At 40.0% G+C, this 17,163-nt stretch overlaps 1 protein-coding gene across 1 annotated transcript; it reads left to right on the top strand.

The window, feature by feature from the left end:
• Positions 1–7,480: 7,480 nt before the first annotated feature.
• LOC144253599 (olfactory receptor 7A40-like) lies at positions 7,481–8,410 on the top strand. Its single transcript, XM_077795874.1, has one exon. It carries the CDS (start codon positions 7,481–7,483, stop codon positions 8,408–8,410), a length of 930 nt encoding a protein of 309 aa, XP_077652000.1.
• The last annotated feature ends 8,753 nt before the right edge of the window (positions 8,411–17,163 follow it).

Here is a 17,163-nt window from a genome sequence, read left to right as displayed (position 1 = left end):
ACAATGTCTACCAATACCACTCTTCCTGTGGCTCCAGGGGCTTCCCATTTTCTAAGTTTTACCATGACAATTCTGGGGACCATGAATGAATAATATCATCCCATATCATCTCCTTTACCCTCAGGAATCAACTTGACCTTTATGATCTTTTGGACAGAAGAGCCTGAACTCCAACCCAGTCATGTGATTCAGAGTCAACCATATTCCCATTCAAAGGCACATGTCCTCCACATCTCTTAATCAGCTAGAACCTCATTCAAGTCAGTTTTAAATACAGTTGTGTGAAACCAACTTGCACAACAGATTAATTATGAATGATGTCATCAAGTGTCATAACACAAGTGAAAATTAAAAGTAGCAAGTCCTTTTTTCCCTTGGATCATTGCATTAGGTATCTATTGCTATGTTCAAGTCATCCTAAAGCTGAATGGTTTAAATAACAGCATGTTTGGGCTGGGGTTGTGGCTCAGCGGTAGATTGCTCATCTGGCATGTGTGAGGCACTGGTTCGATCATCAACACCAAAAAAAAAATTAAAAAATAAATAAGTCCATATACACCTAAAAAATAAATATTTTTTAAAAAATAACACTATGCTCATCAATTAGAAGCTCAGGGTAGAGGGTGGAGAGTGGAGAGTAAAGGGTGGAGCGAGGGTAGAGGGAGGGTGGAGGGTGAAGGGTGGAGAATCTCATGATACCTCTGTAAGATGTGTCTCCCCACATTCTGTAAATTAATGTATGTCACATGTATCAGTCAGGGTTCTCCAGAGAAACCAATCCAGTGCACTGACAGAGGGTAGATGGATGGACAGATGACTGATGGATAGAGATATGACTATAGAGACAGGATTGACTGAACAATTCCAGAGAATGAGTATTTCTACAATGGATTCTGCAAGCTGGAGACCAGAGAAGCAAACCAGGTTACTCATTCCAAAAATCTGGAACTCTCAGAACCAGACAGAACCATAATTCAGCCCCCAGCCTTAAGGCTCAAAGCCCAAGAGCTCCAGACACCACTTGGTGCAATCCCACATGCCAAATACTGAAGAAACGAAAGTCTGATGTTTAACAGAAGCAGCAGGAGAGAAGGAGCCCTGTTTCCAGAGGAAGAACAGAGAGAGTCTCCCCCTTCTTCCACTTTCCTGTCCCATCCTGGCCTCAGACATTTACATACTGTGGCTCACATTCAGGGCAGATCTTTCCCACTGAGCTTGCAGACCCCACAACACTCGTCTCTGGAAAGAGCCTTCCAGACACACTTGGAAGGAAATTACTAACCCTCAACATCACTCATGCCAGTCAAGGTGGCACCCAAATTTAATCATCCACTCACCAGAGTCTAGAGGCCCTCTGGGAACATTCATGTGGATCAGATGAGACTCTGCCCAGGCCCGAAGTAGTTGGGTGGAATGACATAATATTCCTAGAAAAAGCAGGAGCAATAAGAATTTGTGAGGCATAAAACAAATGCTCTCAGGGCAGAAATAGAAAAGATAAGACCTTTCTGATGACATCAAAGTTTGTGAATCAGGTGCTCTGGATTTGCAAGGAGGAGGAGGAGGAGGGGATAAATCATTTGACACAACCAGAGACAGCGGCTTTGCAGATCTTCCCAATGGTGAAACACAGTGAAGCAGCTTAGAAGAGACTGGAAACCCTTACTGTGCCTACTTGGTGCCATTATGAGTGGGTCAGAGACAGTTCCATGAGTCCAACATAGCACAGGGTGGTGGACTCAGGCTCTGAGCTGCCTGCCTGGGTCCACTCCACCACCCTCCCTGTCTCCTAGGAGCAGCTCAATGCTGGACTCACTTCCTGTGCCAGGAAACCCTTGTGATGTCACAGTGACCTGAGCCAATGAGGAGCAAGGTGGTGGTCACAATGGCTGCTATCTGTGGAGCATCTTCTCTGGGAAGGTCATTTCCTGTGAGCTTCAAGCTACAGCTTAGGTCACATAGAAACTCCATGAAGAAGGGGGAGTCTACCCTGTTTGTATATAAGGAGCCAAGGTCTGTACATTTGATTTCCTGTTATGGAGGACATATAGAAGAGGCCAGTGTCAACTTGTCTAGGCAGAAGCTGAGCTGAGTCCACATCTGACCACCTAAGATCAGAACAGAGCTGATGGAGGCCTTCATGGTGGAGAAGGCCTCAAAATGCCCGCGATTAACTCTGATGCTACACAAGAGCCTCAGTGGCCAATAATGGAACCACCATGTATCTGGCAATCTCACCACTGGCTAGTCATCCAAAGCAAATGAAATCAGTATTTCAAAGAGATATTTGTACTTCCATATACTTTGAAGCATTATTTTAAAAATCAAGATCTGGATTCTACCTAAGTGTCTTTCAACAGATAAATGAATAAAGGAAATGTGGCACATGTAAGCAATGAAATACGATCCAGTCATTAAAATGGATAAAATCCTGTCACATTCAACAAAATACATGGAACTTTTTTTGTTACATGAAATTAGGCAGATACAGGAAAACAATTGCCATATGACCTCACTATGGAGAATCTAATTTTTTTTTTGGCAGGAAAGGTACTAGATTGAACACACAGTGTTTTACCACTGAGCCACATCCCCAGCCCTTTTTTTTTCTTTTCAGATATGAATTCACTAAGTTGCTTAGGGCCACACTAAATTGATGAGGCTGGAGTCAAACTTATAATTCTCCTTCTCAACCTCTCCAGTCATTAAGATTATACTTGTGTTCCATTGGATCTGTCAGAATCTAAAATATTTGATTCCATAGAACTGGAGGTTAGAATAGCAGTTAGGAGGTATGGGTGGATTTGGGAAGGAAAGTTTGCAAAGGTGTTGTTGAAGGATACAATATTTAGTTAGGAGGGATAAATGAGGAGATATCTACTACTGCACACCATGGGAAGCACAGGTAACAATATGTGGAATCTTGAAAAGCACCAAGAGTTAATATTTAGTGTTCTCACCACAAAAATGGAAATTATGTGAAGTAAAGTGTATGTTGATGAGCTATATTTATTCATTCCAACATACATAACCACATCAAAACGATATCATTTATGTCATAATGAATAGAATTTTATCTTTTATAAAAAGGTGATCAGTATTACCAGGGCATTCGTTACAAATGTTCAGTTTCTGCCACCCTGACCACCCAAACCATAATCTACATTCAAACCAGATCCCTGAGTGATACTGGAGAAGTTCTGGTGGGGAAAAGTATTTTTAAAATGCCCCACTGTTGACCTTGGAGCTAGATACTACTATGTGTTACTATTTTGCAGGATGATGAGTGCCATTCCTGAATTCAGCCTATGAAGTGCAACACCAACTCCCCAGTTTAACAACCCAAACATCACCAATGTCTCCTGGATATACGATCACCCCTGGTGGAGAGCCACTGCCTGGAACAGGAGAACTGGGAACACCTTGGGTAATATTCATCCTTACTATTTCACAACATTTGGGAAGATCATTTAATTCATCTCTGTCCTATTTGTGCAAATGTAAAATAAGTCCCTCATACTATAGACCTCATATAAAGGACAGATATAAAAATGAAATTGCAAGTATTTATTTGCAAGGATCGCAAGATTCTAACTTTAGCAGAGAGTACAAAAAATAACAAGTTTGTCTCTTACAGTCTCTAAATGTTTCACAAATGAGTTAATGACAATGCTTGATTTGTGTTCCAAACATGAATATCATAACTGTTTTGCCAAAAGCATGATGAAATCAAGAGTTGTAGCTATTTCTGATGGTTTTGTTCCAAATGAACATGGTTCTCTCCCTTGAAGAGGGGATAGAAAATTTCTGAAGTTACCAGGAGCTGTAATTACCCCTCTACAATTCAGGGCTTTGGAGTTCCAATGAATGGAACCTCAGACTGTGGAGGATTTTGTAACTAGGAAATGGCAGAGATGCTAAGGAGGTTAGACTTCCAGAGGGCAGGAGGCTTCCCAGAGGAAGAGTTAAGAAGACAAAATTCACCATGATTTCTAACCTGGTCTCTTGGGAATGTGGAATGAGCAGGAAAATTTTCCCTTCTGTGCAGACAAAAGTCCACAGGGAAATCAGGTGCTCAGGGAATGGAGTAACAAGAATTGTACCTGATGAGCAGGACAAGGAGCTATAAATAGATGCTCAGATGATATCCCACAGAGAGTAAACCAGTGCTTTACTCCTTCCTCCTGTCTTCTCTGGGGACAGAGCTTGGTTTTCCATCACTAGCCATCCAGACCAGAATTCAGACTTCCACATGGAGACTTTCTTCCCAGAGGCCCCATCCAGGTAAGTCCAAGACCCCAGCAGGTTCTGTAGTCAAGACTCACTGAGAATGGAAGCCAACAAATTTATTGGAGGTCACCAGAGAACCAACCCAGCCCAGCCCACAGCACAGAGTTACTGTGTTTGTTTCCCTACCTAATTGGTAAATTTTTGACTCTGCAATGCCTGCATAGATCATTGTGAAAATTCTATGATGGAAGGCTAATTGCATGAGACTGAATGAAGAAGTGGTATAAACACTGTCACATAAAATTGAAACATATCCAAAGAGTTTTACAAGTAGAAAATTGAGTATTATGTATGGAGGGACATGCAGGGAAGTATTTTTATTGTGAACTGTATTTGATCCTGTTTCTTTACTCATTACAGGTTCGGACTAATGGGTTGCTTAACAATATTAACCTTGCAACAACAGCTTGTGAGACAAGCATCTCACAGTCTTTTCTCTTGGGCTCGGTACACACATAAACAAAATGAATTTTATTTGATAGGTGAAAGGGAAAACTAAACTACATTTTGGTGCATTGCTTTCATTATTGCTGAGGCTGAATAAAATTTATTTTCTTACTCTTTGCAATTCCAAATTTCTTATTCAAGTTTATTGTTTTTATTGGATCTTAGTGTTTTATTTTGTGATTTCATTTTTTTCCAAAATAAAATGAGTTGGAGGTTTCTTTTTTCCTCCTAAGTTTGTTGCTTACCATTTAGGGTTTCTATAAATTCTTGGATGTATTTGATGGAGAGTATAAGTCAAAGTTGAAATTTTGTGGACAAATCTGTTTTAATCATATTGCAGATCCAAATGTCCAATTGCTTTTTAAATTTTATTAAAAACTTTTAATTTTTGAATTTAATTTATTTTTAAAATTTTTTAATTTCCTCTGCTTGGTTAGTAGAGTCAATTGCCTTTTATAACTTTTTCTTTGGCAGGTTCTTTAATTTATTCTTTTCAGTTATATACAACACCAAGATACACCTTGACAATATCACAAAGCCTAGAAAACCACCACCCCAATTCAGTTCCCAGTGCTGTCCCCACCCTGCCCCCACTCCACTGATCCCTCTTGGATCCATTTACAGTTTCATTTTTATTTTTGTTTTTTTTAATTGGTGTCCTGTGGATACCTTTTGCCATCCTATGGCGATCTGTTTTCTCTTATTACAACTTTTTGCTTTTGGGGATCAGTTCTATTTTTACAAGGAGCCATCATCTTCTAACACATATTCTTTTGCAGTCATCCTAAGATTGCCTTTGTCTTTCTCATAAATATGTTTTGTTTTTTTTACCTAGAAATTCATTATATTTAAGGACATCCCCTTTTTGTACAAGGGAATTCTATATAAATAATAAGCATCATGGGGTTCCTGTCAGAAATCAGTGAGTCAATGCCCGTGGTGCATCTAGTCCATGTGCACGGTAAGAACCCATAAAGGGAGCTTTGAGAATTTTTAATCATGATTCATCATCAGAGTCATGATAGCAAAATTATGGCAAAACTAAAACATATGTGTTTATTTTTGGCAAGGGTTTGGGGAAAGGGGAACCTTAGTGTAGATTTGTCAACTTTACATATCATCAACTTTCTGAATAGCCACCTTGAAATAGACATTGAAAACTAGCAGATTCACCTGGGGATGTGGCTCAGTGAGAAGGGACTTGGCTAGTGTGCATGAGTCCCAGGGTTAGACCCCAGCACCTCCAAATAACTAAATCAATAAAAGTAAAAACTAGCAGACTCACGTATCCCTTTACCCAGAAAATCTATTATCTATGAATTTACCTAAAATAATAAAGTTGGTGGTAAATAAATTTTAATTATACACTGTCATGGTATGTAATTTTTCTTATAGTATCCTCATCTAGTCAAATTGTGCCCTAAAGCTAACAAACAAAGAGAAATCCACCTGAATCCCTGGGATGACTCTGAAATAAAAATTCTGCTTCCTTTGAATGTACCTGAGATATCCAATAATGTCAAACTCAGATGCTTAGAGCACAGAACGGTAGTGTCCAGGCAGGAAAGAAGAGGAAAGCTTAGGCAGGGGATTAACAGATGTCAAGTGACAGTTTTGTAAGATGTCTAATGTCCAGACCTGTGCTATGCAATTTAGTGCCTAGTGCTAGCAAGTGATATTCTGCACTTGACAATTTGCTATGAGGTCATATCTCATTTTCAGTATTCTTACCTCAGATGAAGAAGAAAATCAAAGGCATGCCATGGGAGGAGACAGACGTGTCTCTGACTTTCATTGTGGCGATGGGACCACCTGGATTTACATATGTCTGCACTCATCAGGTTGCATATGTCATATATGTATACAATGTAACTACACTACAATAAAGCAGGTTAAAACAAAAGTACTAGGGACAATACGTGGAAAGTGACCCTGTGCATTCTTACAGTCTTCAAATTTCAACCATCTTAGGGAGTCCACCTTCCTCAACATCCTTAGACACAACCTCTCCTCCATCTCCCTCTTGCTCGTTCTGACTGCCAGTGGCTCCCTTGTGAATATTGACATGTGCAGCAATCAACAGTCTCAGGGCCTTTGTGCTGCTCTCCTCTTCTTCCAGACACCTGCTTCTGCAGTTAACCTTGGGGCTTCCCTGCTGATGTTTGAGGTCTGTGTTCAAATACCATCTTGTCTTGCCAGGACCCCTATAAAAACAGCACCTCATCTACTCTCCCTTTTACTTGCCCATGTTTCCTTCATTGCAAATATAACCATCTGATATATTATAGGATCATTTATTTTCCATTTTTAAATGATATGTGAAAATTGTGCACACTTGTGGTGTGCCTTGTGAGGTCTTAATATATGTAGGTGTTTTATAATGTTCAAATAATTCTCCAAAAACATGTGGCATTCCTTTATGGTGAAACATTTAAAATAATCTTGCTCCAATGTAAAAAATGATTTATCTACTTCTTTCGGCATTACTGAATCATAGGGATATTCATATTTCAGCAACCATCCACATTGGCTATTCAGTACCAGGATATGGGGGATCTCTGTGTGCATTCCTGCAGGGCATGAAAAATGCTTACTAAAATTATTTAATATGTAGTATTTATAAATCCTTCAAGAGAGAGACTTGAATTCTGAGTCAAAGATGGCACATGGAATGTCCTGTGGAGGACTGGGTACAAAAATTTGTCATGAAATTTTTCTCTTTTTTAATAGTTACATACAGCACATGGAATCAAAAAATGACACAAAAATTTCAGAATTTCTTCTCCAGGGAATTGCAGAGGACCCAGAACTGCAGCCCCTCATCTTTGGGCTGTTTCTCTCCATGCACCTGGTCACTGTGCTCGGGAACCTGCTCATCATCCTGGCCACAATCTCAGACTCCCAACTGTACACACCCATGTACTTCTTCCTCTCCAACCTGTCCTTTGTGGATGTCTGCTTCACCTCCACCACTGTCCCCAAGATGCTGGTGAACATCCAGACAGAGAGAAAGGCCATAACCTATGAGGGATGCATCGTGCAGATATATTTTTTCATACTCTTTGGAGTTTTGGATAATTTCCTTCTAACTGTGATGGCTTATGACCGCTTTGTAGCTATCTGTCACCCTCTGCACTACACGGTCATCATGAACCACCGACTCTGTGTGTCCCTGGTGCTGGCATCCTGGATCACAAGTGCCCTGAATTCCCTGCTGCAAAGCTTAATGGTGTTGCGACTGTCCTTCTGCACAGACTTGGAAATCCCCCACTTCTTCTGTGAACTGAATCAAGTGGTTCTGCTTGCCTGTTCTGACACTTTTCCTAATGACATGCTGATGTATTTTGCAGCAGGACTGCTGTTCTGTGGCCTCCTTGCTGGTATCCTTTACTCCTACTCCAAGATAGTCTCCTCCATCCGTGCAATCTCATCAGCTCAGGGCAAGTACAAAGCCTTCTCCACCTGTGCATCTCACCTCTCCGTGGTCTCCTTATTTTATGGCACAGGCTTTGGTGTGTACCTCAGTTCTGCTGCAGCCCAGAGCTCACCCTCCAGTGCAACAGCCTCTGTGATGTGCACTGTGGTCACCCCCATGCTGAACCCCTTCATCTACAGTCTGAGGAACAAGGACATCACGGGAGCTCTGAGGAGACTCTTTGTTGGCAAGCTGTAGAGGCGATGTTTTTTCAGGAAGTGCCTGGGGTCCTACTGCTCTCACCTGCAGAGCCAGAAATCACAGTCCTTTAATCAGATCCTAATGTAGAATGTGCTCTTTACATTCATTTCCTGTAGTTTTTATTTCTTTCACTTCAACTTCTTTGTTGAATGTAGGCAACCTCATTAATGAGCTTTCTACTCTGTTAGCCAATGTTTTTCTCTTTCTCCTTTTCCCAGTGTTCTTCTAGATCTCAGATCAGGTGCAGTTTAGAGATTCCCATCAGTCCCACAGAGAGAAGATGCACTAATCCTGGAATGAACTGCACTTGAAGCTGGGTCGTGTGTCATTTTATTATAGAAAAAAAGCACTGAGACCACAATTCTTCAATGTTCTGTTTTTTTTTTCTTTTTTTATTGTTGGTCGTTCAAAACATTACATAGTTCTTAATATATCATATTTCACAGTTTGATTCAAGTGGGTTATGAACTCCCAATTTTACCCCGTATACAGATTGCTGTTTCACATCAGTTACCCTTCCATTGATTTACATATTGCCATTCTAGTGTCTGATGTATTCTTGCTATCTACAAAGCTGCCTTACTTGGTCTATGTTATAATATAAACTTCAACATACCAGTGATTTTATAGTTCATTGTGGGAGATTATATTCACAGGTATATGATGCTCTTATTCAGCACAGTTCAAAACATGGTATATTTCATGGTAAAGAGTAATAATGAAAAACTGCAATTGAATACACATTAAACATGTGTGATGTTACATGTTTATATTAAACACACCAAGAAGGACAAATCACACACATCAATGACTTAGTGTGATCTTAGAGTCAGAGGAACTTATGTTTTCAAGTTTCAATCAGACGTTGACATTTTCAGCCATACCTCTCTGATGGGTCTATTTTTGATAATGTACATCTACTCATTGAAATGTGAAATCTTGGTGTCTGCACAAAGGAATTTATTCAGTGCCTGAAGGATTCAGCATCAAGTTCTTACTATTCAGGACATAATCTTGCTCTTTTTGTTTAAAAATTCCTGGTGCTGACGAAAATCATGACTCCTTCCCTTGACATTAACAAAATACCTCACCCGTTACATTTTTTTTTGTAGACATTAATGAGCAGGTGAGTGAATTGTGTGAACATTTACTCTAATTTTATTTTCATTTCATCTTTTATGTTCTAAACTTTCTTCAGTGCTTATGAGCAATGCATGACTTCAGTAAGAACTTGAATCCTGCCTGTAGAGCCACAACCAGGGTGGTCAAACTCACAATTCTGGTGAGGAGTGATGGTGGATTAGAAAATAAAGACTCACAGGGATTGTGAAGATAGTTGGGATAAGGTGGAGTGCTGCTCTCGGATGGAGAAGGAGATCTAAAGAGTTATGCCAGCAGTATTTATTATATGTGTATCATTTCCAGGTTAAGGACTGTGAAAACATGATTCTTTGTACTGAGAAAGTTACAGAACTAGAAACATCTATGCAGCTTTCCCAAGTTGCAATCCATAGTTGCAATGTAAGGAGTTTTGTGCAGCGCTCAAGGAGGTCCATGGTTTAAAGTTACTGTTAAGCAGGCCAGCAGAGCTGGGGAAACATTGTGGTCATGTAGCATGAGAATTCCTCTGCCCCCTGAAGCTCTGCTCCTGAGATCAAGGTCGAAGCTCATAAGACTCTTCCTCAGAGTCTCCTCATGCAGGGTATTACCACAGCAGCTAGGTAATATCTAGACATTAACAAAACACCTCACCCGTTACAATTCACAATAGAAATATCCCCAGGCACCAGAAACACTGCAGCCATGAGGCCATCAGAGACCCCAATCTCAGTCACTGCTCTCCATTCTGTGGTGCCTTGGCAAGGAGGTTGTGCACGAAGCACAAGGGATTCCCCTACAAACTTGCATGTTCTTCCCATCTCCCCTGCTTACCTGGAATGGAAACCCAACAATGGTCACTTTCTAAAATATCACAGTGAATCACATGTATTTGGTGATATGTATAATATTTATTTCATAATTAAAATAATAATACTAAGAATACAAGAAAAGAGATTATCAGAGTAGAACAACAGATCAAAGGAAGGGAGAGGGGAGGGAAAAGGAAGGTACTAGGAATGAGATTGAATGAATCTTGTTACCTGCATATCTGACCATGGAATGATACATCTCACTATCATGTATAACTTTAATAACAAACAAATGAGAGGCATAGATACGCAATGGAATATTATACAGCTTTGAGAAAGAAGAAATTGCAGTCATATATGACAACATGAAAGGAACTTGAGGACACTGTGCAGAGATATAAAAAAATAAACACTGTATGATGTCACTTATGTGTAGAATCTGAACAAGTCAACCTTGTAGAAAAAGAGCAGAAGGGTGGTTACCAAGGGTGGGAAGGGGGTGTTGGAAGAAAGAGTATGTGTCCAAAGATGCAGAGCTTCAGTTACACTGGAGGAATGTGCTTTAGGGATCTATCACACGGCCTGGTGACCTCAGGTGACGATAATGTATTGCATAGTTTTAAATTACTAGGCAGATTTTAAAATATAGAATTACCTGTGCACCTGGCAACCAGTGAATCAAGAGAAATCCCAAGGGATTATCAGACATAAAGAAGACTGAAATCCTGTCACTGACAGCAAAATGGCTGAGCTAGAGGACGTCAAGGTGATCCAAATGAGACAGAAACAGCAGGGCAGATATCACTGCCTCCCTCTCCTGAACAGAAACCCAATCAGAGAGGGACTGGAGTGGAGGGGGCTTCCAGGGACTGTGCTGGGTGCTGTGGGAGGCAGGAGAAAGAGTAGAGTGGAGGGGCAGCCGTGACCAGTGACCCATGCAGGTCTGAGTGTGTAAGGCACTGTGAATCCCATTAATCTGCACCAGAGATGTGGGCCAATAACAGTGAAAATAACATACAAATAATACAGCGAAACAGAGCTGAGCAACATCTCTGGGCTCCCCCTAATGGCAGGGAGGAGGACAATTTTCTGAAGGTATCTGAGAAGTCAACCCAAAGTCCACGCTTTGGAGTTGCAGGAACTTGGTAAACACAGCTTCCTAAATTTCATGAGACAAGCCTTGCTACGGTGCTTGGGCAGGCCCAGAACTCCTGGGCTCAAGTGATTATCTCACTCCAGCCTCCTAAAAACCTGGGATTACAGGTGTGTGACACGTTACCCAAACAGAAGGGACATCTGTAAAAAAACAAAAGAGACTATTTATAAGGTAATAATCTCAGAGCAGTGTGCATAAATGGATCTAAATATTATCACTTATAATTACCCATGGTCTGATGGTGTGCTTGCTTGCCTAATTATTAATTTATTTACTTAAGATGCCAAAAGGGACGTGGCAATTTAACTACTTTTTGTCAAAAAGAGATCAATCCTAGAAGTGGAGGAGCTGTGGCTACCAGAGCTGGGGAGGGTGTGGGAAGGACCTGAGAGGAGGGTAGGGACACAGGGTGATGCTCACAGGAGGGATGACTCCAAGCGCTCTCTGGCTCAGTGGGGTAGCTGTGGGCCACAGCTGCTGGTTGTAGATTTTGAAATAGCTGGTAGAGAAAATTCCAGTTGTTCCCACCACAGAGAAGTGATGAATGTTGAGGGTGATGGATATGTTAATTCACTGATCATCACACACTGCACACATGCATTGAATGATCACTCTGTACCCATATATACACACAATTAATTGTTGATGAACTTTTAACTATAAAAGTGTCGGGAAAATATCACCTGGTTGTTTGTGGAATGATATATTCTTTGTCCTGGTTGGGATCAGCTCCTGTGGAAAATGTGTGTTGGGAGATGTCTCTCTACAGTCAGGTTCTAGACACACACACACACACACACACACACACACACACACACACGATGACTTTGACAAATAGCTGTGGACACTGTTATCACTGTGAGAATGAGGACATCCAGAGCCCAACTTGGAGACGAGGTGTGCACGTCTTCATGGTCTCTATGTCTAAGAACTGCAAGCTTCTCACTGTTGGTGGAAGGGATGGGTAGATCATTACTGTCACAGAAGCAGAATGTGGCATAGAGACCTTGATTAGCTGACAGGAAAGAGGGAGGTTGAATAATGGGTCAAACAGGAGAAAATCCTAGTTCTGTATAGCAAGCAAGGTGATGATACTTTATAATCATTCACTATGTGTTTTCTAAAACACTAGAAGAGAGAAGTTGGAAACAGTCTCAAGGAAGACATACAGATGGCAAATAAGCACATGAGGACATCCCTAGTGTTTTCTGTCCTTAGAGAGCTGTCAAATAAAATAATGAGATTCCATGACACACCTATTGAAATAATTAAGTTTCAAGTGAATGGAAACAGTAAGTGTTGGCAATGGTTTGGAGCAAGAGGAAACTCTGTTCATTGCTGATAGGAATGCAAAACATGAGGACCAATTCAGAATACTTTTTAGTAATTTCTTATAAAACTAAACATACTGTTCCTATTAATTAAGCAGTTGCACTCCTTAGTTGTTACCCAAATCAGTTGAAAACTCATGTCCACACAGGCAAAAACAACAATAAAATATCCACTTGCACATAAGCATTGATAGTGATTTTATTTGTATTTGCCAAAACTTGGAAGCAACCAACATGTCCTTTAATAGGTAAACCAAATCGGAATACATCCACACAATGGAAAATTCATTACTGAGCCATGGAAAAGAGAGTGTTTTCAGGTCTTAAAATGTCATTGAGGAACCTTAAATGTTCACCACTAAGTGACAAAGCCAACCTCACTGGGCTGAATGCTGAATGATTCCACCTGTATGACCCAATGTTGTGGGTGTCACTTGGTGGTACAGCTTAGCACATACGAGGCCCTGGGTTTAATATCCAAGACCATGAAAACAAACTGGAACAAAAAACCCCAAACTGTATGACATTGAAGACAAGAGAGTAGTGTGAAGATGGCAAAAACAAAACACAAAGCAGTAGTTGGCCATTATGGGGTTGGATGCATGGAGATAAGAATAGGTGGAATAGAGAAGATTTTTAGGAGAGTCACACGATTTTGTAAGAGACTGTGGATGAGTGTCATTATACATTTGTCAGAAGTCATAGAATGTACAACTGAGAGAGTGGACTCTAATGCAAAGAATGCTCTTGAAATAATAATTATAATAGCAACAAGGAATCCAGGGTGGTGATGGGGATGAGCAGGAGGGTGACAGAGAAGATGAAGATGGTGACAGAGAAGGCTGAAGAACCAGTCTGCCCCGTTGTGTGGTAAGGACCTGAGGAGTCCCTCAGGCCAGGTGTTGTTGCATGTACCTTCCACTAAATTGGACACAAAGATGCCCTGTGGAATGAAATGTGGACCTCTATAACTCCATTTATCTTGAATTCTGTTTTGTGTAGTGTTAAGTCACCTTTTGGAGTATAATTTAGCCCAACCGTACAACCCACATACAACATAGCTTCCTGGGGCCATGTTAGTACCATGATATTCTCTTTTTGGTACTTTCTAATGTTAGAAAAAAATGGATACAAGGAAAGCTGTCAATATCAGACTGTCTTTCCTTTAGTAAGTGTATGAATTTTTTTTAAAAAAGAATGTATTTATGGAACCCAGAATTTCTAGTTCACCAATCTCTTATTCATGTGTAAGCTTGGGGCTCCATTTGCTGTGGCCATTTTCTTTCCTGATTGCTAGAGAAAACATTTAAAAATTGTCAACAATAAACAGTGAGAGTGGAATTAATTGGATCTGATTGAAATAGGAAGGTCTAATAAGCTCAGTGATTCCCCAAGAGACTGTAAGAGCAAAAGCTCCCTTGTTTCTGGAAGCATTCCAACTACAGCACAGCCCCTGGGTGGCCAGCCAAAGTCATAAAATAATGAAAACAAATCCATGCAAAAGATGGATTTGAAATAATGACATGTTTTTTAATAATGTCAGGACATTTGCAGATAGAAAATTACAGGATAAAGTAATAAACAAAGAAAATAAGTAAGAAATTAGGAACGATTTAATAATAAAAACAACACAAATTGGTCATTTGGTATATAAGAAAATATAAGATTGATATTTCTTTTGCTTATTATGTATTTATTTGAATGACTGGCTTTTATACACTCCAATAACAGACAAGCATGTCTCTGTCTCACTTTTTTTTGAGTTTCACATAATTTTCATGTCATCATATTATCTTTTTTATTCATGCATGTAATTATACAGGATGATGGGCTTTGTTGTATATTTGTATATACATTAAAATATAATTTATCTTTGCTGTTTGTGGCAATTTTTTCCTCTTTTTTTTTTTGCAGGGGATGGGGGAGTTGGGGTTGATCTCCTTTTTGAGAAATCTAATGGGTATGCTTAATTTCTGTCTCTTGTCTTTTCCCAACATGCAGATACCTCTCCAGACCATATTCTGTAAGGTTCTTTGCCGACCATGATGATTGTATCCTTTCACATTGGATGGCATTTTTCATAAGATTTATCCCTGAAGACAGCAGCCCTAACACATTTATCTGGTCGTTTTCTCTATTCACCAGAATGATATCCACATGTCATCCACACTGACATCCTAAGGAGCAGGGATTTCACCTGCTTTGTTGGTCCTCACAATCTCATGGTATTCTGTAAATGTATGTGCACTATGTAGATAAAATATAGGAAAAAAACTTAGCAATTAAAAGGATGTCAAGGAAATAAAACCAATTTAATATAGTGCTTTTGAAGTTCATTGGTAGATAAATAAATACAATGTAGTATATATTATACAATGGAATACCACGCAGCTGTCATTCTTTCACTTATAACAATATGAATGATATTAGAGCATGCCATGCTAAGAGAAGTATGACAGGCCCATTCTGTTAGATGCCTATGAGGTAAGAAAAACATTATCTTAAATCATTTGCCTTGGGGATAGATTGTTATGCAGCAATGGCTTACTGATACAGTGATCAATGCAAACAGAACTGAGATTATTGGTAATAATCAGTTGTTTCTTCAAATTATGGCATTTGTTCTGATATTTGAAGGCAGTGTTCCTAATGACTAGGATTTTCATGTTCATTTCAGATAATGGTATTAAGAAACAGAATACAGATTTTCCCTTTTAAGCATTTGGGAGTGATTAAAACAATATTTTAAAAAATTCATTTATTATTATTAGTACATTATAATTGTACATAAAGAGAGGTTTTTGTGTCATTCCCCAAAATGTTCCCTTCCCTACCAGAGCAGGTTTTTATTTTTCCCATAAGTACCCTGTAGGCAAAAGCAGAAGTCTCCATCCCCAGAGCCATAACTGGGCCTCTTATTAATGTCTTGCATGAGTCATCCTTTGACCATGAGGATTTAAGAGAATTTAGAACATTAAAGATAAAGTGATGATAGCGATGCTCCTGTCACTCACTTGCACACTAATGTGGGTGGCAAAGTGTGTAAAGAGGGAGATATTTTATTAATGGCAATGGAGGGAGTCATATTAGTTGGCAGCACCAAAGAGTTTTAAGCAGAAACATGAGATGAAATAATATATAAAATTGTTTGAGGACTTTCTGTAGAGTGGAACCCCATGATGTGGACACCAAGTGTGTATACTTTGTGACTAGATGTGTGCATGGACCCAGCGTGACACAGCTGCAGCCATCTGGAATCTTAGCCTCCACAATTGTCCCAGAGTAACCCACGGTGGTGTTTCCTGCAGAGTTTCCAGAAAACTCTAGCAGACCAAGCCATCAGCCTGGTGTGTGCAGCTGCACAGCTGGACTGGCTCCAGGGACATCCCTGACTTGATATAAGCTTAAGGTAAGCCAGGTACATTCTGGCTCAGATAAAGTCAATTGTCCTAACCCATATATATATATATGCTCTTCCTTCTGACCCAAACTGCAGGGATCCACTTGGTCTCGCTGTGGTCCAGGACCAGGCTTCTGTCAGTCAGTGCCCAGTAAACAGTACTCTGCAATCAGGGTCCATCTGCCTCGCTTTCTTAAGCCCCCCCAGCAGGTTGGGGCTGGTTATCATACACCAGGCTCAGTTGCTCCAGAACCATGTACATCACCAAAAAGAAATCTTCCAGAATAAATCAAGTATGGTTGAACATTTTACTTCACATTCTTTTAGGTCATATCTGACTTTAAGTTAACCAAGACACTGAAATGTGTCTCTCTGTGTGTGTTACACTTCCAATATGTGTTGGATTCATGATTTTGGCCTATGCAGGGTAAACAGGATGCACTGAGGACCATACTGGAGAGAAACAAGACCATCATGGGGAGAACAAACACCTGTGACAGCTGGGAAACATACTAGTATGTTAAGGTCTGTGTTACCAGAGAGAACAGTTAAGGGGAGACGAGCAAGGAATCAGGAATGCAGGTGTCAAAAAATATACTTTCAGATTGTCTCCTGCTATAAAGTTATACAAACCACCTCAGCTGCCTAATGTAGTTCATACCACATTAGTGCAAATAATAATCACATTGGACAGTGGGAAACTCAAAATATTTTCAAAAATTGGTAAACATTTTGATAAGGTAGAAAAATGACAAAAAGAGGGAAACATTGAATATCAGAAAGAGCAGAAGTATTGATAAGGGCTTATTTAAATTATATAAAGTTACTGAAGTTAAACAAGATGAAACTCAAAGAAAAATCAAATTGTACTTCCATGACCTGACCATGGAACTGCAATCCCTAGCTCTGAGGAGGACAGCCCTGCAGTCAGGGAGAGTTCTGGAAAACCACCA

Source organism: Urocitellus parryii, chromosome 3, assembly GCF_045843805.1.
Source record: "Urocitellus parryii isolate mUroPar1 chromosome 3, mUroPar1.hap1, whole genome shotgun sequence".
In the NCBI taxonomy this organism is placed as follows: domain Eukaryota; kingdom Metazoa; phylum Chordata; class Mammalia; order Rodentia; family Sciuridae; genus Urocitellus; species Urocitellus parryii.
The sequence above is the reverse complement of the archived record's forward strand: the minus strand, read 5'-3'. Positions and strand labels throughout refer to the sequence as shown.